Here is a 27,250-nt window from a genome sequence, read left to right on the forward strand (position 1 = left end):
GGCTGAGGAATCTGTGTGGTGAGAGGAATACCTTTGCCTGGATGGAGCTGAGGTCAGCTCCTATGAATTCTAGTCTTGTACCAGTGTTAATGTTTATCTGTAGGCCTAGATTCTGGTACAGATTCAATGTTGTCTGGATGACTCGCTGGGCTTTGGCAAAGGAACTGAGGAGGCAGTAACTGAGGTAAGGATAAGTCATGATTCCCTGAGAGCACAAGTAAGCTGCCACTACCAGGATGACTTTGAAGAATAACCTGGGGGCCAACAAGAGGCCAAAAGGGAGTACTCTGCACTGGTAGTTGTCTTGGCCTTGCGTGAACCTATGGTAACATCTGTGACTCAGTATGATGGAAATGTGGAAGTACGCATCTTAGAGGTTGAGGGAAGAAAATCAATCTTCTTTCTCTAATGTTGGAATAATCATGGCCAGAGTGACAATCTTCATATATCTGAGCACTCTGAGGTCCAGTATGGGTCTCCAACCTGCCTTTTTCTTTGGTATTAGGACATGGCAAGAATAGAAGCCTTTGCCTCTTAAATGTATGGGCACAGGCTCTCTGGCTCCTACACTAAGGAGATGGCTTATCTCCTGATGCTGCAGACCACCGTTACAAGGGTCCCTGAAGAGGGATGAGGAGAGGTGTTTGGGAGGGGGGAGGGAGGAGAAATGGATGGCATATCCATCTTGGATATTTCCAGCATCCATTTGTCAGAGGTTATCTATTCCTAGATGCTTCAGAACAAGGTTAGATGGTCTCCAAAGGGATAGGTGGGGTTAGTGAGGAGCTATGGAGGAGAATGTTATACTGCAACCCAACCAACCCATCAAAACAGACACTTCAAGGTGGGGGGCTAAAAGGAAGTTGGTTGAGAACCTGACTGCTGTCATCTGAGGAACCTAGACTTTGTCCTCTGCAGCTTGTAAAATTTCAGAGTACTGTGATGAGTGGGACTTGAACAGTGGCTGAGGGCTGTACTTTCCTTTGTATGCAGGAGTATAGATCCTGAGGGATTGAAGAGTTGCCTGAAAATCCTTCAACATGTGAAAGAATGTGTCGGTTCTCTTGGCAAATAACTTTGTGCCATCAAAAATAAGGTCCTCCACTGTAGTTTGGACTTCTTTAGGAAAGCCGGATAAATGAAGCCATGAAGCCAGTCTCATCACAATGGCTGTGGAAATCGAGTGTGCCGCCATGTCAGCTACATCTAGTGTGGACTGGAAGGACATTCGAGCAGTTGGCCCTCATTGACTATGGCCTTCAATTGTTCCTTGCGAGAATCAGGAAGTTCCTCAATAAAGGAACTGAGTTCTGTGTAGTTCTGGCAGTCATATTTTGTCAACAATGCTTGGTAGTTTGCTATGTGGAACTGGAGGGGGCTGAGGAATATGCCTTCCTGCCGAACAGATCAAGGCATTTCCAGTTCCAGTCATAAGGGGTGGATTTGAACTGGTGCTGGTGGCCCTTAGAGTTGACTGCATCCACAGTAATCGAATAAGGGGGCAGATGAAAAGAGAAACTCTTGTGTCCTTTGCTGGCACGTAATACTTTTTGTCCACCTGCTTGCATGTTGGTGGAACTGAAGCAGGGTACTGCCATATGACTTTGCTGGGATCCAGGAGTGCTTCCTTAATAGGGAGAGCTACTCTGGAGGAGGTGGAGGAACGTTGTCCATCAGCTTGTGGTGAGACTTGGTCACCTCCTATAACATGGTGTCAAGGGGGTAGTCATGTTAGTCTGTATCCACAAAAACAACAAGGAGTCTGGTGGCACCTTAAAAACTAACAGATTTATTTGAGCTTAAGCTTTCGTGGGTAAAAAACCTCACTTCTGCATCTGAAGAACTGAGGTTTTTTACCCACAAAAACTTATGCCCAAATAAAATCTGTTAGTCTTTAAGATGCCATCGGACTCCTTGTTGTTCTCCTATAACAGTATTTGCAGGGCTTCAGCCACCTCCTGTGCCAAGTCCTGGAATAATTTGAAATCATCAACCATCAATGGTGGAGGAGGCATCACTGTCTCATTTGGTGATGACAATGATAAGTGGACTTGAGGAGTGACTTCCTCCTCCACCTCAGCCTCTGCCATCTCCTTGTCTGTTCAAGGGGTTCAGAAGCCCGACTGAAGGAGAGTGTCATCTCATTTGCTGGTGTGCCACACTACAGGCTTGGGAGGCTTGTTGTCTCTGAGCCTCCCAAGGATCCTAGTATGGCTATTGTGATGAGTAGGGGCCTGGCAGTTGGTACCACAGTTGACCAAACCAGGGAGGCTGTGGATCAGGGGGACAATAAGTCGGATGTCCATAGTGAAACTAAGCCCCATATGGCAGGTGAGAAAAGCAGTGAGAATCCATGTCTTCTTGCTCACTTTCTAACTCTGATGAAAAGGGCGGTGCAAGGCAGGAAGACTTTGGCAAGTCCAGGGTTCTAGGTGAACTCTGTATCAAGGCCCCAGTACTGAGTAGGAGCCAGTCTGGTGCATCGAATACTGAAAGATTTGTTGCACACAGGAAATCTGGCAGCGTGGATGGCATCGATACCAGAGATGGTTGTGTATCCCAAGAGGCTTGCACTGATGGGGTGACAATGTGGACCCAGTAGTGAGTCTGTCAGTGCCTGGTGCACTGGGATAAGTACTGGTGCCGACATCTGTACTGAGGGAGTCTTCCCCGGAGGGGATCTACTATGTTTTTGAGCCCCCACAGTACCGGCCCTTCTTTTTCCATGCCTATTGGGTCTTTAGGCAGTCTAACCTTGCTCCATCAGCTTGGTACCACGCTTTCCCTTGGTACTAGATTTAGAATGCTTCAGTGCCATTGGTACTGATGATACTGATCAAGCCAGACACAGTTTTCAGCGCGATTGGGACTCGCTATGTAGACTCACTGACCTTTTCTTAGAGACCTTATGTGAGTGACTCATTTCTCCAGGTTCCCCTTCCTTTGAAAGGTTGTGGGGAGAGCCCCTGCCAGGATTGTAGGGATTGAACGGCCGACTCCATGAGTAGGAGTCTGAGTCTGAGTCTTAGCTCTGTCTTTCTGGATCTGGGCTTCAGTTGCTAACACAAGCCACACTTTTGTGGAATGTGCTTCTCTCCCAGGCACAAACGCATTGCAAGTGTTCATCAGTCACTGGGATAGATTCCTTGGAACTGAGGCACTTTTTGAAGGCGGGCAAGCTGGACATATCCTTGTCCATGTATCCACCCCACACACTGGGGTTGGGGGAGACAAGCCCTTTTCTTTGTATGTTATTTGACCATGCCTGAAAAAAAAAGTAACAAACAAAAGCTTTGAGGAAAGCTAAAAATTAGCAATTCTAAAAGAGTTAACGATCCACGAATGGATAGCTATAACTCCATCTCTAGCCAAGGGCAGTTGAGAAGGAATTGAGGAGGGTTTAACAGAGCACACTTGTGGCAGGTGAGGAGCAGCGCATGCATGGGCTGAGTCGATACTGCTACCAAACTTCTTCGATTAGCAATGCAGGGATGCAGACACACCTACAGTGGAGCAATCATAGGGACACTACTTGAAGAACAACTATCACTTTTAATTCCACTGTTTCTAGACAAACAATGGCTCCCAGTTATAGCAGTTTGGAAGAACAGGGCACACAAATTCGTTCATTATATCATGCTGAAACAGAAAACAACAGATTTCATCACCATATAGAATTACAATAATTTTCTTTATAAAAAAGCAGAGGGTTCTTTTCAAAAGTCTGGTTCAAGTAGAGTGAACTCCATCTCTGACTAAAGAATAATAAAAAAAGGCGGGGGGGATATTAAAAATATACTTAGTTAATTGTAAGAATTCCTAACTTAAGACTTGATTTTATATATTTATATATATAAATTAGAAAATTATCAGCACTATTGTTATCAACTTTTGATTAACTCTATATCCATATCAGCCAAAACAGAGCTGTAATTTTGTACTGGTTAAAACATTTCAGGCACAGATTTTCTTTGCACACCATTATTATGTCACCTGACCTGAAAAGGAAATGGGAAGTGAAAAAAGGAACTGAAAATTTGTTTAGCTTCATAGTACTGAGAGCTGTAATATTCTTTCAACTTTCTTAAACCACAGTAATCTTGATGCCTGCCAGTGCAACAGTGCCTTGTTGGGATTATTTTCACTTTTCCCAGAAACGTTTATTCCATTGTTGTATACATGTACACTGGTTTTTACTTTACAAATGAGACAATTTAGCATTTTCTAAAAAAAAAGGATATAACACAATGAAAATGTCAAAGTAAAATGATAAATTCATATAAAGTCTAATGAGATTGCTTGCGTGAATATGGACAATTAAATCAGAATTTGCAGGACTGAATGCAACGCAAGGCCTAGAGACTGGAAACACTTATGATCATGTCAACTGACTTCAGTGAGACTACTCACACACTTAAAGCGTTGGCAAGATTGTGGCCTAATTCACGATTGTATTTCTAAGCAGGTTACAGTATCTTTAAGGCCATTCAGAAATCCTTAAGTGAAGCAAAGCACTAGAGGGAAATGGTTCCCACAGAAGTAAGCCTACTCAGTAGGTAGGCTATGTTGACCAATGAGGTGCTATTTTCAGAGTGAAATTCATCCCAGCACAAAGCCTGAGCAAACCAGCTATGTGAAAAGAACTCTGATAATTGGAGGGATAAAAAAGAACTGGATAAGTAATTTGTAATAAATTTGACAAATTTCACTTTTTGTGAATTGTCCAAGAAAGGTTCATGATATTTTTCATTTATTACTTGAAATTATTTGACACAAAACTTCTGTGAATAATTCTTTGTAGCTTATTTATATGCAGCTTGTTGAAATTCTTTACCATTCAAAATCTGAGCTGTTTTGACAGGCACATAGGATATTTCTGTTCCTTGTCTGAATAAGTGTAACACTTACAATCAAGTTTCCAGTGTGGATACTCATGGCTAGGAGTTCTAAATTTGCTGTCTGCTAACATTCTGTTTCTGACAACTTTCTGAACAATAAATGCATTTGTGAGAATATCTGCGGAAAGTGAGTATAAAGGTGGAGCAAACACCACCAAAGGGAATTACTTTAGCAAATAGAATTAATGTTTGTGAAAATGCCCAATATTTGTCCAACTCTACATGGAATTCACTGTGGCTTATGGACTACCCATATAGTCCATCTACTGATGGTATCCACTGTGTTGTTCAGGGGGTTCAAAGGACTCAGGAGTAGTCTCTTTACCCCAACCCTCTGTACAGTTGATCCTGAGGGCTTAAGAAATTCAAAATTTTCTATGCGACTTCCACTCTGCAGTAAATTTTCACCTATGTTAAGTAAATAACTAGCTGTCAATTATTTAAATGTTTTAAAACCTGCACTAGAACATCACATGACCCCACATTACTAAGTATATCTTACCTTCCCTCAAAAACACGATTCAGCATTTTGCAGGCACTTTCAGCCACTTCAGGGGAGTCTGAATGTTTCTTCATTATGTCCAATACATTAATATGTATTCCTTTTGCCAAAAGAATCTTTCTAATATTTACTACAACATGAGAAAGCGTTATATAAACAAACATGAATATATTCATTTAGGCCATCCTAAATGATCCTGCCAACTTCTGTGCATCGTCTAACTTGAAGCAGGCAAGTAGTCCTACTGACATCAATAGGACATACATAACTTCAAACAAGTGAGATATGTGTAAGACTTTGCAAGGCCAACACTTTATTTGCAAATTTATATACATACAAACTAGAAAATGGTATAGGCTGCCTTAGTCCCAGATTTGGACCTTAGCGTCCAAAATATGGGGGTTAGCATGAAAACCTCCAAGCTTAGTTACCAGCTTGGACCTGGTACTTGCTGCCACCACCCAAAAAATTAGAGTGTTTTGGGGCACTCTGGTCCCTCTGAAAAAAAACCTTCCCTGGGGACCCCAAGACCCAAATCCCTTGAGTCTCACAACAAAGGGAAATAATCCTTTTTCCCTTCCCCCCTCCAGGTGCTCCTGGAGAGATACACAGACACAAGCTCTGTGAAACTACACAGAGTGACTCCCCCTCTCTGTTTCCAGTCCTGGAAACAAAAAAAGTACTTTCCTATTCCCCCAGAGGGAATGCAAAATCAGGCTAGCAAATCCAACACACAGATCTCCCCGCTTCTTCCTCCCACCAATTCCCTGGTGAGTACAGACTCAATTTCCCTGAAGTAAAGAAAGAACTCCAACAGGTCTTAAAAGAAAGCTTTATATAAAAAGAAAGAAAAATACATACAAATGTTCTCTCTGTATTAAGATGATACAATACAGGGTCAATTGCTTAAAAGAATATTGAACAAACAGCCTTATTCAAAAAGAATACAAATCAAAGCACTCCAGCACTTATATTCATGCAAATACCAAAGAAAAGAAACCATAGAACTTACTATCTGATCTCTTTGTCCTTACACTTAGAAACAGAAGACTAGAAAGTAGAAACTACTTCTCCAAAGCTCAGAGAAAGCAGGAAGACAGACAAAAGACTCAGACACAAACTCCCTCCACCCAGAGTTGAAAAAATCCGGTTTCCTGATTGGTCCTCTGGTCAGGTGCTTCAGGTGGAAGAGACATTAACCCTTAGCTATCTGTTTATGACAGGCTGAAGTAGAGTAGAGTGTATTTGCACAACTTAGCCCATAAACTTAGGATCTTAGAATTGCTTAATGGGAACAAATATGGGATGCAGGATTTATCAGTCTATTTTTAATTGTTATTTTAGTTCAAAATAACTTTTACTGTGAATTTTTCCCCTGTGATCATACAGGAAACCTAGAACTTAAAAAAAAAAAGAAAAAAACCCTTTAATTTTCAAAATAAGGCTCCAAAAATAAGTATTACTTTCTGCATCGGTCCAAAGTCTTTCAGTTTCACCAACATAACTCCATTTACTTTAATGGAATTAATCCATAACTGAGATCTGATTCAGATTAAGTAATGAGTTCATCATACCTGAAATAACACTGCAGAATAGAATAGTCATGTTTATACCACATGAATCCTGCACTGGTCATCATAACTATCACTAACTCCTGCCTTTCACAAGCCAGTATGTACATTTCAAGCTATTATGTAAATTGACTATAAATTGTACTTGTAGATTTCAAGATGCTTCTCCCCATCTATTGTTTCTGTGTTAAGTACATTATTTTAAAAGGAAAAAACGCAGGGGGAGAATTTTAAAAAAGCAAAACTCAATGACCTTGAGCTGGGATTTCCGAAGGAACTTAAGAAAATTAGGCTCTGGGCTCCCATAGAATTTCAATGGGAATTGGATGCCTACCTCCCTTAGGCACCTTTGAAAATCCCATCCCTTGTTGTAATAAAATTGATATCATAATGTATACATACTGTGTGTGTATCAATCTATCTATCTATATACGTATAGCTATTAAAATCCAAATATATAACTAATACATCTGCATGACTTGGGTTTAGGTAGAAAGAGATATTGTTACATGCAACAACAACATTGTACTATACAGTTCAATATGTAAATAATTGTACTGGGATGGCCTGGATGTCTAGTGGCAACATAATGCAATCTCACCTGGGGAATAAGTGTTAGGGTGCCAATCTCTTGTTTCACTCTACCCAAGACTATCAGGGGCAGGAGCAGCAACAGGACGAAGGCCATGATCCTGGAAGTGCCTATGTGCATGCTTAAATTTCAGTGCATGAGCTGTCCCAACCCTACTCCAATGATATTATGTAACAGTACCCTGTAGTATTATTGTAATAAAATAGTTGAAGTCTGACAGTGAAGACAAAGGAATCTATTACTAAATTTCCTTACCATTTTGTTCTGATAAAGTTGCCAAGGCATTAGCAGCTGCCTGAAACACTTCTTTTGCTGTGGAATGCATCAGCATGGCTAGCATCACTTCTCTGTGTAGGGGATACCTTTCACAAAAACAAATAAATCATTGCATAATGGCCATATTACAATGGTTATAGTACATTTTTAGGAACCTATCTTAGAATTAAGTGCAATTATTCTTTGTAGAACATAATACCAGGTTGTTAATGTTTTGCCCTAGCAACAGTTAAAGAGAAAGCCCTTTGAATAGTTGCAAACTGCACATTCCTGTCTCCCTGACATTAATGGGAGCTTTGTCTAAATGAGTCAAGGTCCACAAAAGAATACAATACAGTATATTTCAAATTTGGCTATCATGGCATCTCTGAGAAGGAGGTGACAAAGAGATTCTCTCCGTCTTGCCCAAGTCCAGCTTCTCCTCCTTGATTTTAGTAGTGCCCCCAACACCTCAGCTTTCCATCAAATTTGCGGGCTTATTCCTCATCTTTTTCTCCCAAGCTACAAGGTGGTTGAAGCTCCTCCCCCAGTCCTAATCTTTTGGGAACAGCAACAAGCTGAGTGTCTTCAGGCTGCATCCCTCCCTCTGGTATCACTGCTGGCCCTGCCCTGTTTGATGAATTAGAAAGCAACAAAGGGAAACAAAGTACCATAAATTAATTAACCCAAGTGACCTAACAATTAGTTTTGAATCTCTGTGCTCCCCAACATATAATTCAAGTTATTACTAACTGTTTATCTTCATCTCCAATTTTCTCATGAAGGTTGCATTGGTACATAAACAGATTGTTCAAAGCCCAACAAGCAGCCTCCTGAATTTAAAACAAGAGCAAAATAAAATACTTTTAGAACAAATACAATTTAAAACAGCTATAAATTATTTTAAAAAACATTTTAAAAATAGTTCCACTATTTTTGCCACTCTGTTGTGGAGGTCAACACATCAAAAACAGATAAAAAAAATTAAGAGTTATGAATAAAAATACTAATTCAGTCATAATTTATGTTATCCAGGGTTGTTATGATGACAGAGAGCCTCACTTAATTTTTATATATACAGATCTTACTAAAAATACACACATATATCTCATGTTCTTATTGACTGTTGTTTTATTTCATGAATAGAATTTAGGAATTTCCCTGGCTTACTTTTTTTCAAACAAGCCATGGACCATCTCTTTTTCTCACTGTGCTAATACCAAGTTGATAACCGTAACTGGTGTTCTTTGACATGTGTTGTTCATGTCCATTCCACAATAGGTGTACATGCTCGCTACATGCACTGGTGCTGGAAGTTTTTCCCTTAGCAGTACCCGTAGGGGAGCACCCTTAGCGACACCTGGAGTGGCACCACCATGGTGTGGTACAAAGCGCTGCGCACTCCCCCCATCCTCTGTTCCTTCTTGACAGACAACTCCGAGAGAGGGAAAGGAGGGCAGGATATGGAATAGACATCAGCAACACATCTTGAAGACCAGTTACGGAAAAGGTAACTGTCTTTTCTTCTTCAAGTGATTGCTCATGTGCATTCCACAATAGGTGATTCTAAGCTATATCTGTTGGAGGTGGGTAGGAGTTCACAGACACTGAGGACGGAGCACCGCCCAGCCGAACTCAGCGTCCTCCCTAGTTGGGAGATGATCGCGTAATGCAAGGTGAACGTGTGGACCGATGACCACGTGGCAGCCCTGCAAATGTCCTGAATAGGGATGTGAGCCAGAAAGGCAGCTGACGAGGCTTGCACTATCGGCGGCGGGGGAACTCCCACCAGGTCGTAACAAGTCCGGATACATGAAATGATCCAGTTGGAGAGCCGCTAGGTGGAGATTGACCAACCTTTCATGCGTTCAGCTGTGGCAATGAACAGCTGTGAAGATTTCCTGAACGGTTTCGTACGCTCCAGGTAAAAGGCTAGAACCCGTCTTACATCTAGCATGTGGAGATGGCACTCCTCACTGGACGTGTGGGGCTTGGGACAGAGCATCGGCAGGAAAATGTCCTGGCCCATAGGATAGGCGGAGACCACCTTGGGAAGGAACAAGAGATGCGGTCAGAGCGAGGGATGTGGTCAGAGCTGGACCTTGTCCTTATGGAACACCATGTACGGGGGTTCGGAGGTCAGAGCCCGGAGCTTGATCTCACAGAAAGTAGCTTTCTTTGTGGCAAGGTGGGACCAGAAGCATGTAACAAGCGGTTCAAATAGCAGTCCCATCACCTTGGCCAGTACCAAGTTCAGGTTCCACTGTGGGACTGGAGGCCTAACATAAAGGAAAGAAGTGGTCCAAGCCTTTTGCAACCTTTTCCAAGACCTTGCCGATCAGTGGAAACGGGGGATAGGCATACAGAAGCTGATCGGACCAAGACAGAAGGAAGGCGTTGGAGACAACACCCATGCTCTCCCCCCACCCCCCCGGAGCAGAAACTGGGACACCGGTGATTCTGCCTGGTCGCAAAGAGGTCCACTTGGGGAGTGCCCCACATGCAGAAGATCCTGTGCACCACCTTTGCGTGCAGCAACCATTCATGCTGAGAGGAAAAGTCCTGGCTCAGCCAATCTGCCTGAGAGTCCCAGGTGCCCAGTAAGTGGTGGGCTTCCAGGGTGATATCATGGGCTACACAGAAGTCCCACAGCCTGAGGGCTTTGTGGCAGAGGGCGGGGTCCCACCTTGCCTGCTGATGTAGAATATCAAGACCGTGTTGTCCATGAGAACCCTGACCATCCTGCCTGCCAGGGTCCAGGCAAAAGGCCACACAGGCTAGACGGACTGCCCTGAGCTCCTTGACATTTATGTGCAGGGCTAGTTCCTATGCTGACCACAGATCTTGGGTCTGGAGGTTTCCCACATGGGCTCCCCACCCCAAGTCTGACGTATCAGACATCAGCTCCACAGTCAGGCTGGCCCCTGAACGGAACCCCTTGCAGCATGTTCCCCAGGGCAGACCACCAACAGAGGGAGGCTAGCACAGGTTCAGGTACCGTGAGGACTTTGTCCATCCTGTCTCTGGACTGGGAGAATGCAGAAGCCAACCAGAGCTGAAAGGATCTCATCCCGAGCCTGGCGTGATGAGCCATGTACATGCATGCCAACATGTGACCCAGAAGCTGGAGGCACACTCTGGCGGTCGTCACGGGGAAACCTCATTACCACCCCAATGAGCTCCCTCAGGGTTTTGAATCTGTTCGGTGGGAGGGAGGCTCTGGCCGATGTCACGTCCAGAATTGCACCAATAAATTCTATGCGTTGCACTAGTACCAGTGTGGATTTGGTGTTGTTTACCAGCAGCCTCAGCATGGTGCACATGGACAGGAGGAGTGTTACGTGATCCTGTACCTGTGATCTGGAGCTGCCTTTGACCAGCCAGTCATTGATGTAGGGAAAGATCTGGACCCCCTGACGTCTGAGGTAGGCCACTACCACAGACATACACTATGTGGAGACCCTGTGTGCCGTCAATAGGCCAAACGGGAGGACAGTGAACTGGTGGTGTTCCTGCCCTACCATGAAGCGGAGGAAATGCCTGTGGCCCTTGAATATGTGAATGTGGAAGTACATGTCCTATAGATTGAGGGCAGCATACCAATCTCCATGATCCACGGAGGGGATGTAGGAGACCAGAGAGACCATGTGAAACTTGAGCTTTACCATGTACTGGTTCAGGCCTCGCAGGTCCAGGATGGGCCTGAGCCCTCCTTTCGCCTTCAGGATAAGGAAATAGCGGGAGTAGTATCCCTTGTGTCTGAATTCTGCCGGCACCACCTCCACCACTCCTAAGTGAAGGAGCCGCTGCACCTCTTGCTCGAGTAAGCCCCTGTGAGAGGAGTCCCTGAAGAGTGACAGGGTGGGATAGCAAGAAATTGGAAGGTATAGCCCTGGGAGATGGTATTGAGGACCCATTGGTCCGAGGTCAGCCAGGACCACTCTGGGAGGAAAGTACATAAGCAGTTGGAGAAGGCAAGGTCGGGTGGATCCTTGGTGCAAACTGGAAAGTCACCCCCAGGCATCCCATCAAAACTGGTGTTTACCCACCTGCTTGCCCTTAGAGGGCCCAGACTGCGGTGCAGGCCAAGATTGCCATTGTGGGTGCTTTTTATAGTCCCTTGATTTTTTTTTTTTTTTAATAAGGGTGGTCATATCTAGAGTAGGTGGCCTGACTGGGGTCTGCTGCAGTTTGAATTTGGTCCTGTCTGGGACCAGGACATAGAGACCAGTAGTGTGGGAGTCCTTAAGACCGCGTAACTTCATGTCTGTTTGTTCCACGAACAGGGCCTTGCTGTCAAACAGAAGGTCCTGCAAGGAGTTCTGCGCCTCACTGGACAACCCAGACAACAGGAGCCATGACGCTCTCCTCATGGACACTGCAGAGGCCACAGATGTCACAGCCATATCTGCGGCATCTGAGGCTGCCTGAAGGGCTGCCCTAGCAGCGGCTGTGCCCTTCTCAACCAGAGCCTTAAACTCCTTTTTAATCACGCTCCGGAAGGGAATCTGAATTTTTGGGCACTGTTGAAGTCATATCTGCCCAGCAGGGCTTGGTGGTTCACTACCCTCAGTTGGAAACTCAAGGATTAATAAATCTTTCTACCGAATATGTCAAGTCTCGAGTCCTTATTCTTAGAGGTAGAAGCGGGTTGACCTTGATGCTCCTTATGGTTGACTGCCTTGACCACTAAGGAGTTAGGGGGTGGGGTGGGTATATAGATGCTTGTGCCCCTTGGCAGGTACAAAATACTTCCATTCAGTCTTCTTAGAAATGGGGGGAAAGGAAGCCAGGGTTTTCCACAGGGCATTTGAAATCTTTGCCACCCCTTCATGGAGTGGGAGAGCCACCCTGGTCAGTGCCATAGCCGAGAGGACATCAAAGAGAGTCCGAGGGTTCCTCCACCTCCTCCGCTTGAAGGTTGAGGCTTGATGCCACTCTTTTCAACAACTCTTGGGGGGCTTTTGTGTTCTCCTGCAGTACAGGATGGGGAGAAGGAGCCATGATTGCCTCACTGGGGGAGGATGAGGATTGGCCTGTGATGCTCTGCATCCCCACCGGTACTGCTGGGCCCACCATTTGGTCCCCCTTCTGAGCACGGGACTGGGGATGAGCGCTCCACTGACCCTTTTCTGGGAGGTTGAGAGAGGGAAGCCAATGGTTTTTCCACAGCTCTGTCCACCGAGCAAGCCACCACCAGGGGCTGCGTTGGGGCCTACAGGGCCCATTGGTACCATGGCGCTAGCCAGGGAGCCCAGTGCCACTGCACCTGCTGTGGCACCATCAGAGCGGACTGCCCTGCTTGACTCGCCTGGCCCATTGACTGCTGACTTCGAAGGGAGGCTGGGCTGGCACACGATCTACTGTTATCCCAGTATGGGGACAAGTTGTTGTATCGCGAATGGTGCCGAGCACGAGACCGTGATCTCGGAGTGAAGGAGCGGGCGGATCCACGACCGCATGGTGCCGGAGATCTATGCCACGTGCTATGGGAGTGGTACCATGGGAGGGGCCTCGAGCGTGACGACAAGCGGGAGCAGTGTCGGCGTCCGTATCTCAAAGGGCTACAATAGCTTCTCAGAGACAACGAGTTCCAGTGCCGCCTGTCCTGGTCCCGACAGCGCATGCTCTCATCGCAAGGTCTATGTTCCCTCGAGGCAGAGCAATGCCTGGAAGGCCTGATGCTCAGCACCCAGCCAGACAAACCTGATGGGGGTTGACGGGGACTGGTACAGGCTGTATGTGTGACGGTCACTGAGTGGAGAACGTTGTCAGGAACCTTCCCTTGACCGCGAGCAGTACTGTCCGAATGGCGATTGTGGGAGTCCAAGCAGCGGCTTGCCTCTGGACTGGGGAGACACTGGTGTCAGTGCAATCAGTACTGGTAGAGAGACAACATCTCAAGCCGCCTGCAGGGCCTCTGGTGTGGAGGTCACCCAAATGTGGGCACTGGCACCCAGGGAGGTCAGCTCGGAGTGGGCTGGGCTACTCCACTCGACTTGAGTCGGAGGCCGAAGAGGATGGAGAGCTGCCCAATGCAGGTCCAGTCTCTCCCCCAGCCTTGCTCCGGTGTCATGGCAAAGACGACCTCTCCTTTGCCTTTTTTGAACTATGCCATGGCAGCACCACTCCAGGAGTTGCTAGGAGTACTACCCTACGGGTACTGCTAAGGGAAAAACTTCTGGCACCGGTGCATGTGGCCAGCATGCACACCTCCTATTGTGGAATGCACATGAGCAATCACTCGAAGAACAGACATTGACCATACAAACTGTATGTGTGTCATTCTTTTTTTCAGAGACTCGTGGCTCTTGGGTTAAATTTATAAACACTTATATTTCTGTTCTTTTATATTGTGGTATGAAGGCTACAGGGTAAGATCCTGGCCCACACTTCAGCCTCCGACAAGGCCTTGCATTGGTCCTCTGTATCCCATGTGAATTATACCCTTAATGACTACATATGCATGATCTGAAGAAGTGACAGAGACTACCCCACTGAGGAAATGAACTAATGGAGAACTGATAAGCATTAATTCCTAACTCCAGTCCAATCATCAAGAGTTTATCTATCGGAGAAAATGTTATTGTGTTCAAACATGAATGTGAAGAACTGAGTTAGCTGACACTATGCTGACCATGACTGACCAGACAGCGTAGGCTAGAATAAATCATTTTCAGTGTCATGTCAGCGAATAATTATGATCACAAATCGGATACATTTCTCTTTATTCAAACTTCCCTTTACTACAAATAAATAGTTTGTTAGTCAAGATTCACCTACTGATTTGGGGGAATATTTAAATTGTTTCCGTTTGCCAAGAGGAGATTATTCTTCACAAGTGGGTCTCACTCTCTTAAAAGGTATAATCTGATGGACACAACAGAAGATATTGTAACTGAATGAACATGCTGTTTTACAGCCTGTTGGGTTTTATTTATCTATTTATTTATTTTGTGTGACAAGGTATTTATTAACAATCTTGAGTTCTCTTGCTTCTCTAAATCATGGCACCCTCTAACAGGTGGTAAGAGCCTGTCTGTGAAAAAGAGTGGGTCCACATGCACTTCTATCATGAGAAGCCATTATTAATAATTAAGCAAAACCCAATCTTTATTTCTATAGACTATAATTTTAGTATATTTGAGAGAATTACTTTGCTAAATACCTTCACTTCTGCATTTAATTTTTTTTTATTTTCACACACACACACACACACACACACACACACACACACACACACACACACACTCCCCCAAAATTCTCACCTGTACATCTGTGTTTTTTCGGTGCAATTTTAATGCTTTATAGCATGCTTCCAGCCAATATAATTTTTCTCCCTCTTCCTCTTCTTTTCTTTCCTCGAAGTCTTGGTTTAAAAATATTGTTTCCGCTTGAAAATAAAATGACAATCCTTATCATGAAAATAAAAGATTTAGGACTTGTTCCACTCTGAGTTACGTGGGTGCTCATCTCTGCCTATGTGGCTAAATCCAGATTTTGCCAAAGCTGACTTTACCAGAGAAAGGTGATATAAGCCAGTCCCTTCTAGGAAAGATAAAAACTTCTGATTCAAGTTCTGCAGCAGATTTTTTTTCCATTTTCTTGGACATTATGAAAATATTTTAAAAGTCATTACAGACAAGAGGCTGTTAAATTAAATGTAGTTATATTTCAGACCATATTTCTAATTTTAAAATGCATGCACACATTTATTTTCATGTTCACATAAAGAATACTGCAGATGTTAAAACATGACTCCACGACACTGCCATTTGTCAGAGTTACTGTGATGTTCCAGCACTCTTCTGTCATTAGGAAAAGAAGGGTACACTGAAATGGCTAAGAGAAGTATAGGCCAAGAGTAAAATAAAATGTGGTTTTAAGATGTCAGTGAATTTCAGTACTTACAAAAATGAATGGTTGCCAACATGGTACTAAAGGTTACACAAAGTAGGCCCAGTTCTGCTATCTGCTACACCTTTGGTACCCTTATTCACATGAGCAACCCAACTGACTCCAAAGTGACACAATTATTCACACTTGTAAGAGGTTACAGGATCACACCCCTAACAAACATTTTAAAACTGTGGCCTTAATGCAGCTTCAAACAAAGCTCAAAACTGTCAGGTTATTTCTAAAACACAGACACCACCCTGCTGGGAAACAGAAGTAAACTGCCATAGCAGTATTTGCAGATATACAAACCAATCATGAGATTCAGAATACCTATATTCGCTACCTTCATAATAGTTTTTAAACTAAGAAGGGATTATCCAGTATGCAACCTATCAATAGATACGTTAGTGCTCATCAAAACACTATACCAACTGAGCGGAGGGTAGGTGACGCAGTTAACTGGTAGATACTGGCATGCTACAACAAAACAATGAGCTCTATCAGGTGAGCAGGATGCAACACTGTTGCATACCTAGCCTCGTTAACCCCTATTCCTGTTTGAAATCTACTAGTGACAAAATATAGAAGAATTATGAAACCACAGGAAATTACACTAGCACATCAACTGTGGAAACATAAACGTTTGTCTATTAATCATTTTATTTAGGTAATTAGGAAGGAATTTACTTACTGAGGAGAGCTAAACAACCGAGTGCTGCAGCTTGTAACTTTGCATTTGCAGAGTATCTTATAACAGCCTTCACAATGACTTCGTGTACCTCATTTAATACCAGGATGTTGAAAAAATTTCCTAAAAAGTAGATTACAATTTTATCTGAAAATATCTAGCTAGATCTATATTTATATACAGAGACAATATAGTTATATCCACATGCATAGGACATACATACTGTGCTTGAAGAAAAACAGCAGATGAGGCAGTTAATTTGTTTGACATAGTAAGTAAATTGCATTGTGAAATGAGGATAACTGGCCAAAAATAAGAAAAACAGGGAACTGGGTTCTTTGGTTTCTCCTCCTCATTCATGTAGGAAGAACCCATGAGGATCCTCTTGTCATGGTATAAACCCCACTCTGAACCTTAGCGTCCAAAAGGTGGGGTACCAGCATGAATCCCCCTAAGCTTAATTACCAGTTTAGATCTTGTACTGCTGCCACCAACCAGGACTTGCAGTGCCTGGTACACTCTGGTCCCCCAAAACCTTCTCAGAGGACCCCAAGACCCAGACCCCCTGGATCTTACACAAGGAAAGTAAACCCTTTCCCCCCACCATTGCCTCTCCCAGGCTTTCCCTCCCTGGGTTACCCTGGAAGATCACTGTGATTTAAACTCCTTGAATCTAAAAACAGAGAGGAATGCACCTTTCCCCCTCCTCTTTTCCCCTCCCCAAGAGGTAATACAGATTCAAGCTCCGTGAATCTAAAACACAGGGATTCCACCTTTCCCCTCTCCCTTCTCTCTCCCTGTCTCCCACCAATTCCCTGGTGAGTACAGACTCAATTCCCTTGAGCCTCAACAAGGGGAAAAAATCAATCAGGTCTTAAACAGAAAAAATCTTTTAATAAAAAGAAAGAAAAAAAGTAAAAATTGTCTCTGTAATTTAGATGGTAAATATTACAGGGTCTTTCAGCTTATAGACACTAGAGAGGAGCCTTCCCCCCAGCACAAATACACATTAAAATCATTCCAGAAAAATACACATTTGCAAATAAAGAAAACAAACAAAAAGACTAAACCGCCTGTGGTACTTATACTCACTATTTGAACAGAAAATTAGAGAGCTTGTAGGTACGTCTGGTTACTCTCAGAACCCAGAGAGAACAACAGACAAAGAAAACACACAAACAAAGACTTCCCTCCACCGAGTTTTGAAAGTATCTTGTCTCCTGACTGGTCCTCTGGTCAGGTGTTCCAGGTTCACTGTTTGTAACCCGTTACAGGTAAAAGAGACATTAACCCTTAACTATCTGTTTATGACACCTCTATATTCCACTGAATCCTTCAAAGAGGATTTTACCTACCTTCAGATGAGACTTGCTGGATGTGACTCTCTAGCACCTATAAACACCATTCCTTTAGGCAGCTACAGGAGGTGTTAATGAAGAGCAAAATGAAGTGCTCACCTCTGTCAAAAGGCAGAGTTTGCAGCCACTGCATTCTTTCCAAGCTATTCCTGCCTTCAAATGACTATGGGCTTGTCTACACTTACATTTTACAGAGCTCTAACTTGCTGGTTCAGGGTGGTAGTAACAGCAAGTCTGAGCATTTTAAAGCGCTAGTGTAGATGGGCTCCGAGCGCTGGGAGCCATGCTCCCAGTGCTCAGAGCTAATCCCCTCTTGGAGATGGATTACCAGGAGCGCTGGGAGAGCTGTCTCCCAGCGCTCGCGTGTGACCACACTCACATTTCAAAGCGCTGTCATGGGAGCATTCCCATGGTAGTGCTTTGAAGTTTCCAGTGTAGACATACCCTGACCAAAGTACAGACCTGAACTTTGATTTTTGCACTGACACTTGACTGATCCTGTAAGGGAAGCTATTTAACTGTTTTGACCTATATTCCAAAACAGAGATCTCGCCACACAAAATAGATCAGGGATTAGCAAAAGCTTCTAACTATATTAGAAAAAAAAAGGAGTTTATAAAAAAAGAGTTTACATATTTTGAAACAGTAGGTAGATAAATATCTTTGCTGTATATATAATGAGCATCTCTAAAAAGAAACATTTACTATGGTACGCGCAGCATTTCCTGCCACAGGTTCAAAGTAAGGAATACTGCAAAGAATAAACAAATAAAAACCAAATTTCCCTATCCTCCTCAAGGAAAATAAATACTACATATAAATCTTATTTTAGGAGTAACTACTTCATTAAACATATTCTGCCAGTTACATCTATTGTATCAGATATTTAATTTTGTTTAGTAATTCTTAATTAAAAGAGAGTTGAATCACTCTACCAACGTGACAGAAAAAAAAATCAAAGTTTTAAAAGGAATAACTGTTTTCTCTAGCCTTTCAGATGAAATGCAAAACTGAAGAGCATACTTGTGGTTTGATGGCGCTTTTCTGACACACAACAGGAAGCTAACCTTGCTTACTCCAACTCACTATAGAGTTGATCCTGCAAGGGGTTGAGCACCCTCAAATTTCTATTGCTTTCAATAGGAGACAAACAGGATCAGCATCTTGCATGATTGAGCTCTATGGCTCAAATTCAAAAAAGCACTTAAAAAAAAGCATCTACATCATTCTGAAATATCTAACTTAATTTCCCTTGTAAATGGATATGTAGTTATGAAGCGGTGCCCTGTTCTGTTAAATAGCTGTTTTTTGCTGCATTTCTTTATGTAGCTTACAGGCATTCAGGTGCTTAGGTATAAAACAATTTGAGAGCCTCTCTCCAGAGGCTCATCTAAAAGAGAAAAGTATGAATGTGACACATAACGAACATATTTTGTACTGTAAATGCCTTTAAATTACCAGATCATCTTCAGACCAGCAAAAGTGGTGATTCTATCTCGTCACACCTTAGAAACTAACAAATTTATTTGGGCATAAGCTTTCATGGACTAAAACCCACTTCATCAGATGCATGGATTGGAAAATACAGTAGGAAAATATATATACATAGTACATGAAAAGATAGGAGTTGCCTTACCTGTATTTTCCAATCCATTCATCTGATGAAGTGGGTTTTGGCCCACGAAAGCTTATGCCCAAATAAATTTGTTAGTCTCTATGGTGCCACAAGTACTCCTCATTATTTTTGCTGATACAGGCTAACACAGCTACAACTCTGAAACCTGTCTCGTCACAGTTGAACATGAGCTATTGAATTTGCAAGCTTTCACCGTTATTCTAATTTAAACATAAAAATTATAGATGAGACAGAGCAAGATTTAACTTGACTGTGAGTTATACCAGGCATAACCAAAAGTAAAATATCAACTGGTCAGACTGACACTCTAGAAGCAGCCGTACAATTCAGGAGATTCAAATCCAGGTCCTAAAACTTTCAATCAAACTTCTCAGGCAAGCAGGGGCTGCAAAGACTATAGAGCATAACACAATGTCTGTTGTGAGGGTGGAGGAGCACCTTGTTTTGCTCTTAATTAACCTCAGTCAACACGGAAGCATTTCTACGATCCAGAAGCAACCATGTCCAACTTTCCTTGGCCAGAAGGAAGGTTATTGTGATGTGGATCTTTGGGAGCACTATAAGGAGGATAAATGAGATCCCAGAGGACACATTTTACAAAAAAATACAGAACCATCAGTTGTTTCTCAAGTACTCAGCATCAGCATCTCAAATATGAAATCCTAGAAGGAAATATCTTCCATGCCGTAATAACTCTAAAAAGAAGGCTTTGATACTATGCACACATAGGTGTCGTTGCCTTGTGCTTCTCCTGTCTGTTTGTTGTATTTCTCTCCTCTCTCTTGGCTTGTACTTAAACTAAGGGTATGGCTACATCTGGAATTTCAAAGCGCTGCCCCGGCAGCGCTGCGGGAGCGCTGCCGCGGCAGCGCTTTGAAGTGTGAGTGTAGTCAGAGCGGCAGCGCTGGGAGAGAGCTCTCCCAGCGCTGCATGTAAACCACATCCCTTACAGGTGTAGCGTGCAGCGCTGGGAGCCGCGCTCCCAGCGCTGCTGCCCTGATTACACGGACGCTTTACAGCGCTGTATCTTGCAGCGCCCAGGGGGGTGTTTTTTCACACCCCAGTTGCAGCGCTGTAAAGTGTGAGTGTAGCCAATGCCTAAGATTTTCAAGGAAGAGGCTGTCTTTGTTCTGTATTGGTACAGCATCATGTCTACATGACTAGGGCCTCAGGAGCTACCACAATACAAATACATTCGCTATTTGTCTGGCTAGATATAAAACATTAATCTAGTTCTACTTTAAAAGTTAACTGGTGGTGCAATTTTGTCACTAGCAACACTGTCAGCTGTTAAAGAAGTAAGCAAACAATGAAAAATTTCAGTATAAAATACTATTTCATGAACTTACCCAGTGTAAGCTTGTGCAACAAACAGCAACTCACTTCCTGAATTGGTTCACTGTTAGGGAATGTTTTCATCATTTCCACTATGACATTGTAACATCTAACATTTCCAGACATGAGCACTTCAACATTGCTGGCTAAAGTAAAAAAAACATTGTTATGCTTCTTAAATAAGAAAAATTAAATGATAGGGTTTGAATACATACATGTATTTCAAAAACTGGATCTCTACCTTGGTTTTAACCTTTGTGACAATTTTTATTATTTCTGCTTATTTCCACAATGAAAGATATTAACACCTATACCTACAAATGCTGTTTTACTTCAACTTAGAGTCACTTACAGTGTGAATTGTTACTGATCTGCTTCCATTATATATTTAGCCATATTTAACAGAAATGACACCTTTTACTTATATAGCACCTTTCATAAAGAGATCTCCAGGTGCTTTACAAATATTAATTAATCTGTAAACAGGTAGGTAAATATTTCTTTGCACATTCTGCAGATGAGTAAACAGAAGTATACAGTATTTAAGTGATTCGCTCAAGGATATACAGTACATCAGTTCAGTGGCAGGGCCTGGAATACAACCCAGAAATGTTGACCCGTAATGCCCTGCTCTAACCATTGTAATTTTAATCTCCTCTCCTTTTTGTAGGCAAGTTAACATCACTTATTTTGGCTGTTAGCTCTGCCCATTCAATAGATAGAGAATGCTTAGAAGTGTTCTGCTAAGGTATGCTTCTGGGTTTTTGAATGATGTGCCAAAGTGCAGGTTTTAATTACAAATATTTCTACACTTAGTTTAAAGTGGAAGTAGTATATAGCAAACAACAATAAAAAATTCTTATTAATTATTAGTGAAAAAGGCTGAGCAGATCATCTTCTAATAGAAATGGGGACAAAAAAGCAGGTCCACCTCTATTAAAATCAGGGTATGTTTAACTAGCAATTAGATACCCCCAGCTGGCCAGGATCAGCAGACTTGGGCTTGGGCTGCAGGGCTGCAAAATAGCTATGTAGACATTTGTGTTTGGGTTGGAGTCCAAGCTCTGGGACTCCACAAGGCGGGAGGGTCCAACTGAGCTGGTAAGAATTCTGAAGCAGCTTACTTCAGAGTAAAAGGAGGCCACATATTCTGTTTCAATAACCAGTGTTTAATCAATGTCAATCTTAGCAGCTGAGAAACCTCCTTTATTTTTCCAAGTGCTTACTTTTCTGAATTCTCAATTATGACAAACTAAACTTGTGTTCAACAAACAGTATTCTATACACTTCACAAATAATTAATGATAAGAGTAGCCCAAATATACAAAAAAGGCTATTGGAAGTTTCCACCTAAAGAAGAACAAAAATAGAGTGGATCTTAAATAATGGCACAATCGAGCAGTTCTAAGCCTGTGAAGTGCCAACAGCTGTCCAGGACTGGGTGGGCACAGAGGGATTCAAGGCTGCTCTCACATTCTAGTCTCCCACCTTCTGCAAAAGCAGATTTACTCAGCCACCTACACCGGACCTCCTCAGATGCCAAAAGCCATCCAGTGCACCAATGCCTACGGCTTTCCTTTGAACTACTCTGGGAATTCATGAAGCACTACAGAGAGCATTTCAGAACTGAATGTCCTAGTGTGAGTGATTTGAAAAGACTGATAGCCCCAAATGCTACAGTAATGCACTTACATGGACCAGCTAATGAATGTAAGGAATAAAGTGCTGGAAGTACAACATCTTCTTTTTCTTGAAACTGTTTTAACGCATTCAATATAATCATGTGATCTTTGCTTTCAACAAATTCAATCAGCTGCTCTTCTGGAACTAAATTGAAAAACAGAGATATAGTATGTTTTAAGGAAATAATATATCTGTACAGCTTGGTATTAATTAAAAACATTTTTTTACAAAGTTTTCTGATATTTATTTTATTCCTTTTGCATCCTAGACACCAAAATCCTTTCAATAATTTAAGACTTGTCAGCATTGTCTTCCTTTGGTCTAGAACCTTTATGATACAATAACAAAGTAAATGGGAACCATAAGACCTGCTTTCTATCAATTGACTGCTCTGTTGCTTACATAAGTAAAAGATCTTAAGGTCAAGCTGTAGCAGCAGCTGCACCACTGCAGTGTGCTGTGGGGGTGGGTGGAAGATGCCAACAGGAGAGAGCTCTCCTATCGGCATAAAAACCCACCCTCCTGAGAGACATAAATTTTGCCAAGGTAAGAGGTACTGTAGACATAAATGGATTAACAAACTTGATCAGTTTCTCTTTTAGCATATGGTTGAGATGCAGTGTAAAGACTGATAATTTCCTTCATACATTAAAATTAGGAGTTATTTCATATCATTGAATTTTAAGCAGAACACTATTAAAACCAGTGATGAAGACTGCTTAAAAATCAATGCCACGATATGGTTTTATAGCTGAGAGCTCTAATAGAAAATAAAAGTATTTACAAAGAGGATCAAACCCTAAAGTTGTGTGGACATGACACATTCTATTTATTCTTTAGAATGAGCACTGGTATAATGTCATATCTTTTACTAGTTTTGTAGGCCTTTGCCATTGTCCATGTCATGTATTAAGCATATCTTGGAATATAGTGTATTAATTATGTCCTAGAGCTTCTTACTAGTGAACATTGCATTAAAATGTTGGTGGTTGTTTTAGGACATTATATCTGCATAAATGGATAATCCAATTTAAATGAGTAAAAGTGCAAGAAAACATTAATTCTAACACAAAATTGTCTGCAGCAGCATATCAAACGAATGGAGCATGTGGTTTGCACTATTACAGTCTATTTGTTCATGTGGCCAAATCCTATCAGTCACTTATTTTTTCCCATGTTGAACTGATAACAAAATTCAGTGGGAATTTTGTTTGATAAAGGAACAAAGAATTTAGTCCAAACAAATATAATAGTGATTATAAAGAAAATGATCAAATCCAAGAAAAAAACCTGAAATAATTACATATATTACATCAATATAACTATATGTATGACATTAATATTAATTTAAAACGTATACTTCCTTGTCACCAGAAACCATGATCAAAACTGAGATATTATTGTGCTAGATTTGTACAAGAACATGTGAAAATATAGTCATTGTTCCTATTAGCTTAGAAGACAGTGACATATGAATGGTGGAGAGAGGAATAATAATTGTCTGATATTTTTATATATGTTCTGGCAGAAGCGGAGGAGTGAAGATTTATTTATAGGTGTTGAGCAGACAGGGCTGGCCTTACTATAAAGTGAACTGAGGCAGTTGCCTCAGGTGCCAGACTGGGGGGGAGCCACTCGGACCCAGAGTGTAGAAAATTGTGTCTGCTGCTGGTGCATATGTATTCTCTCTGCTCTAGATGCACAGAGATAGTGGAGTGCTGTGCTGAAGGAAGGAGGGTACAAGAGACATAATAGGCAGGCAGGAAAAAAGTGAGAGGGAATAATAGAAAGCAGCAGGAGCTGCAGGGAGAGAGGAGGCGAAGCCTCTCATGCTGGGCCGTCTTTACCCATACAAAGTACCCCGCTGCGTAGGGCACCAGGAAACTTGGGGCATCAAATTTCCTGGTGCACTGCGCAGCTGCATGCAGCTCCAGCCCCTGCTCCGGCTCTTCCCCCACTCCTGCTCCGCCCCAGCCCCACCTCTTCCGGCCCCTGCTCTAGCAGCATTCAGAAAAAGAAAGCAAGCAATGGAAGCTTTTCGATCTAAGAAGGAAGGAGCGCTCCTGAGATACATAGAGACAAATCTTCATGGTGAGCCTTCCAGCCCCAGTGAGGATGTGAGTGGTGAGGAGATGCCTGATCTTCCAGTTAATCAGAGTGCAGGTGACCTAGCAGCTACTGTAGCATCCATATCTCCATCTCAAATGGATGTAACCATGCACATTCCTGAAGAAAAGTGTAGATCAGAGAAGAGTGTGGTGGAGGCGCAAGAAACAGCTGCTGCTGAGTTTAGTTCCTTAAGTCTAGATGATCCAGGACTGTGGACCCATTTGAGCAGTAGCCTGAGGGATTTCCTTGTACTGCATGGGCCACAGCAAGTGAAAAACTTCATGTTCCCCAAAGGCAATGAAAATAGAAGTTTCCATCCAACATATTACTGGCGTGAAATCCCCAATGTTGATGAAGTGGAGATGCCAAGGCTTATGTACTCAAAAACCCAGAATGCTGCATACTGTTTTTGTTGCAAACTCTTCCAGGTCTAACGTTCCAGCTACATCGGATTCTACAGGAATAAAGGACTGGAAAAATCTGGCTAGAAATCTGGCATGCCATGAGAAGGCAGCAAATCACCAGAGAGCATTCCATAGGTGGAAAGAGCTTGAGATGAGACTGAGGTTAAAGGCCACCATAGATGATCAGCATCAAGAGAAGATTGCCTCAGAGTCTCTTTACTGGCAAAGTGTTCTGAAAAGGCTCATTGCCATTGTGAGAATGCTTGCTACCCAAAACCTAGCACTGTGTGGCACTTCAGATCAGCTGTATGTGCCAAACAATGGAAACTCCCTTAAAATGGTGGAGCTGATGGATGAGTTTGATGCTGTACTCCAGGAGCACCTAAGAAGAGTCATCACCTAAGAAATGTACACACATCACTACCTTGGAAAAAACATTCAAAATGAGATCACATAGTTACTGACAACAAAAGTCAAATAGAAGATTGTGGCAAATCTGAAGTCAGCAAGATATTACTCTGTTATTCTGGACTGCACACCTGACATCAGCCATATGGAACAAATGACTTTAATGGTGCATTTTATAACAACAACAGAACCTAGTGAAAATGTCCCTGTAATGGTGACTGTCAGAGAGCATTTTCTAGAATGCATTACGTTGATGATACTACAGGAGCTGGTATGACAAATGTGCTTCTTAAAAAGATGGAAGATACGGGAATTGCGACAGCTGACATGAGAGGTCAGGGCTACGATAATGGTGCCAACATGAGAGAAAGAACAGAGGAGTGCTGAAATGGATCTGAGAGTTAAACCCTCGAGCTTTTTTTGTCCCATGCAGTTCTCATTCATTGAACTTGGTGGTCAGTGATGCAACCTCAGCTTCTAGTGATGCTGCTGAATTTTTTAATGGAATTCAAAGCATCTATGTATTTCTCTCTGCATCAACTCAGCGATGGCAGATTTTGAAGCAACATCTGGGAACATCCTCTCTGATACTGAAACCCCTGAGCGCCACACGATGGGAAAGTCGAGTGGAGGCGATAAAGCCTATCAAACACCAAATTGGGAAGACAGATGATGCCGTACTTGCCAATATGGAGGATAATGCTATGAAAGGAACTGTTCATGGGAGAACAATGGCAGAGGAAAATGGAATCACCAGAAACACATATAACTTCAAATTTCTGTGTGGCTTAGTGTTGTGGCATGACATACTGTCTCAAATAAATGTTGTAAGCAAGAGACTCTAAGGCGTTGACCTTGCTATATCTGGAGCAATGGACCAACTGGACAAAGCAAAGTCATATGTACAGTCTTACCTGTCAGATGAGGGATTTCAAAATTTTCTGAAGAGTGCACAGAAGTTGGCAGAGGAACTTCACACAAACTATTTTCCCACCCATTCAAGAATACAAGTCACTGAAGACGACATTTTGATTACGAGGCATGAGATAATCCCCTAAGAGACCCCAAACAACAATTCAAAGTTGAATTATTTAACCAGGTGCTAGACTGTGCAATACAGTCAGTTGAAGAACATTTCATGTAGCTCAAGGAACACAGCAATATATTTGGGATGTTCTATGACATTCCAGAACTCCTCACTATACCTGAAGAAGACCTACACCAGCAATGCAGGGGGCTAGAGGCAGTGTTGACACATGATGACATGCAGGATACGGATGCGAGTGATTTGGGGGATGAACTGTAACCCCTTTCAAGATACATTTCAGCAGGATCAACTCCAAAGGCTATTCTAGAATATATGTGCACAAAGAAGATGACCACCCTCTTTCCAAATGCTTTTGTTGCTCTGCGCATACTTCTAACACTTCCTGTAACAGTTGCCAGTCGAGAACACAGCTTCTCCAAGCTCAAGTTAATAAAAACACATTTACACTCCATAATAACACAGGAGAAGTCTGTTAGCCTTGCAACCATCTCAATAGAGCATGAACTGGCCCAGACTGTGGACCTTCAGGAAGCAGTTCAAATCTTTGCAACCAAGAAGGCACAGAAAGCACCACTTTGATTATTCAAACAGATAAAAATGCCAGTGTTTACTATGCCGATAAGAAAAGCTACATTTGCTGTTCAGGTGTTTGAAAGTCAAGTGTTACTTAAAATTTTTGAACAAGGCATTTTAAGTTGTTAGTTCTCCTTTATTGGGGTAGGTAGCAGAGCAGTACCATGAGAGGAATAGAACAGGAGGAAGGCAGAATTGAGACCTTCAAAGTTTTGGCCCAAGCGAGGAGGTGTCATTTGAGCTCCCCGCCTCAGATGCCAAAATGCTGTGGGCCAGCCCTGTGAGCAAAAA

General features: G+C 42.6%; 1 protein-coding gene across 3 annotated transcripts in view; it reads right to left on the reverse strand.

Annotated features, from left to right (window-relative positions):
- LRRK2 (leucine rich repeat kinase 2) overlaps window positions 1–27,250 on the reverse strand; it is a 119,140-nt gene that overhangs the window by 72,118 nt on the left and 19,772 nt on the right. For all 3 annotated transcript variants that reach the window (XM_050935997.1, XM_050935996.1, XM_050935995.1), the window contains exons 6-12: window positions 22,427–22,561; window positions 20,749–20,880; window positions 16,409–16,528; window positions 15,087–15,211; window positions 8,572–8,651; window positions 7,819–7,925; window positions 5,401–5,530 (exon numbers count right to left, since the gene is read on the reverse strand). In XM_050935997.1, the coding sequence (XP_050791954.1) occupies window positions 5,401–5,530; window positions 7,819–7,925; window positions 8,572–8,651; window positions 15,087–15,211; window positions 16,409–16,528; window positions 20,749–20,880; window positions 22,427–22,561 (829 nt within the window). The remainder of the gene's footprint in view (window positions 1–5,400; window positions 5,531–7,818; window positions 7,926–8,571; window positions 8,652–15,086; window positions 15,212–16,408; window positions 16,529–20,748; window positions 20,881–22,426; window positions 22,562–27,250) is intronic.

The sequence above is a fragment of the Gopherus flavomarginatus genome, chromosome 1 (genome assembly GCF_025201925.1).
Source record: "Gopherus flavomarginatus isolate rGopFla2 chromosome 1, rGopFla2.mat.asm, whole genome shotgun sequence".
NCBI classification, from domain to species: Eukaryota; Metazoa; Chordata; order Testudines; family Testudinidae; genus Gopherus; species Gopherus flavomarginatus.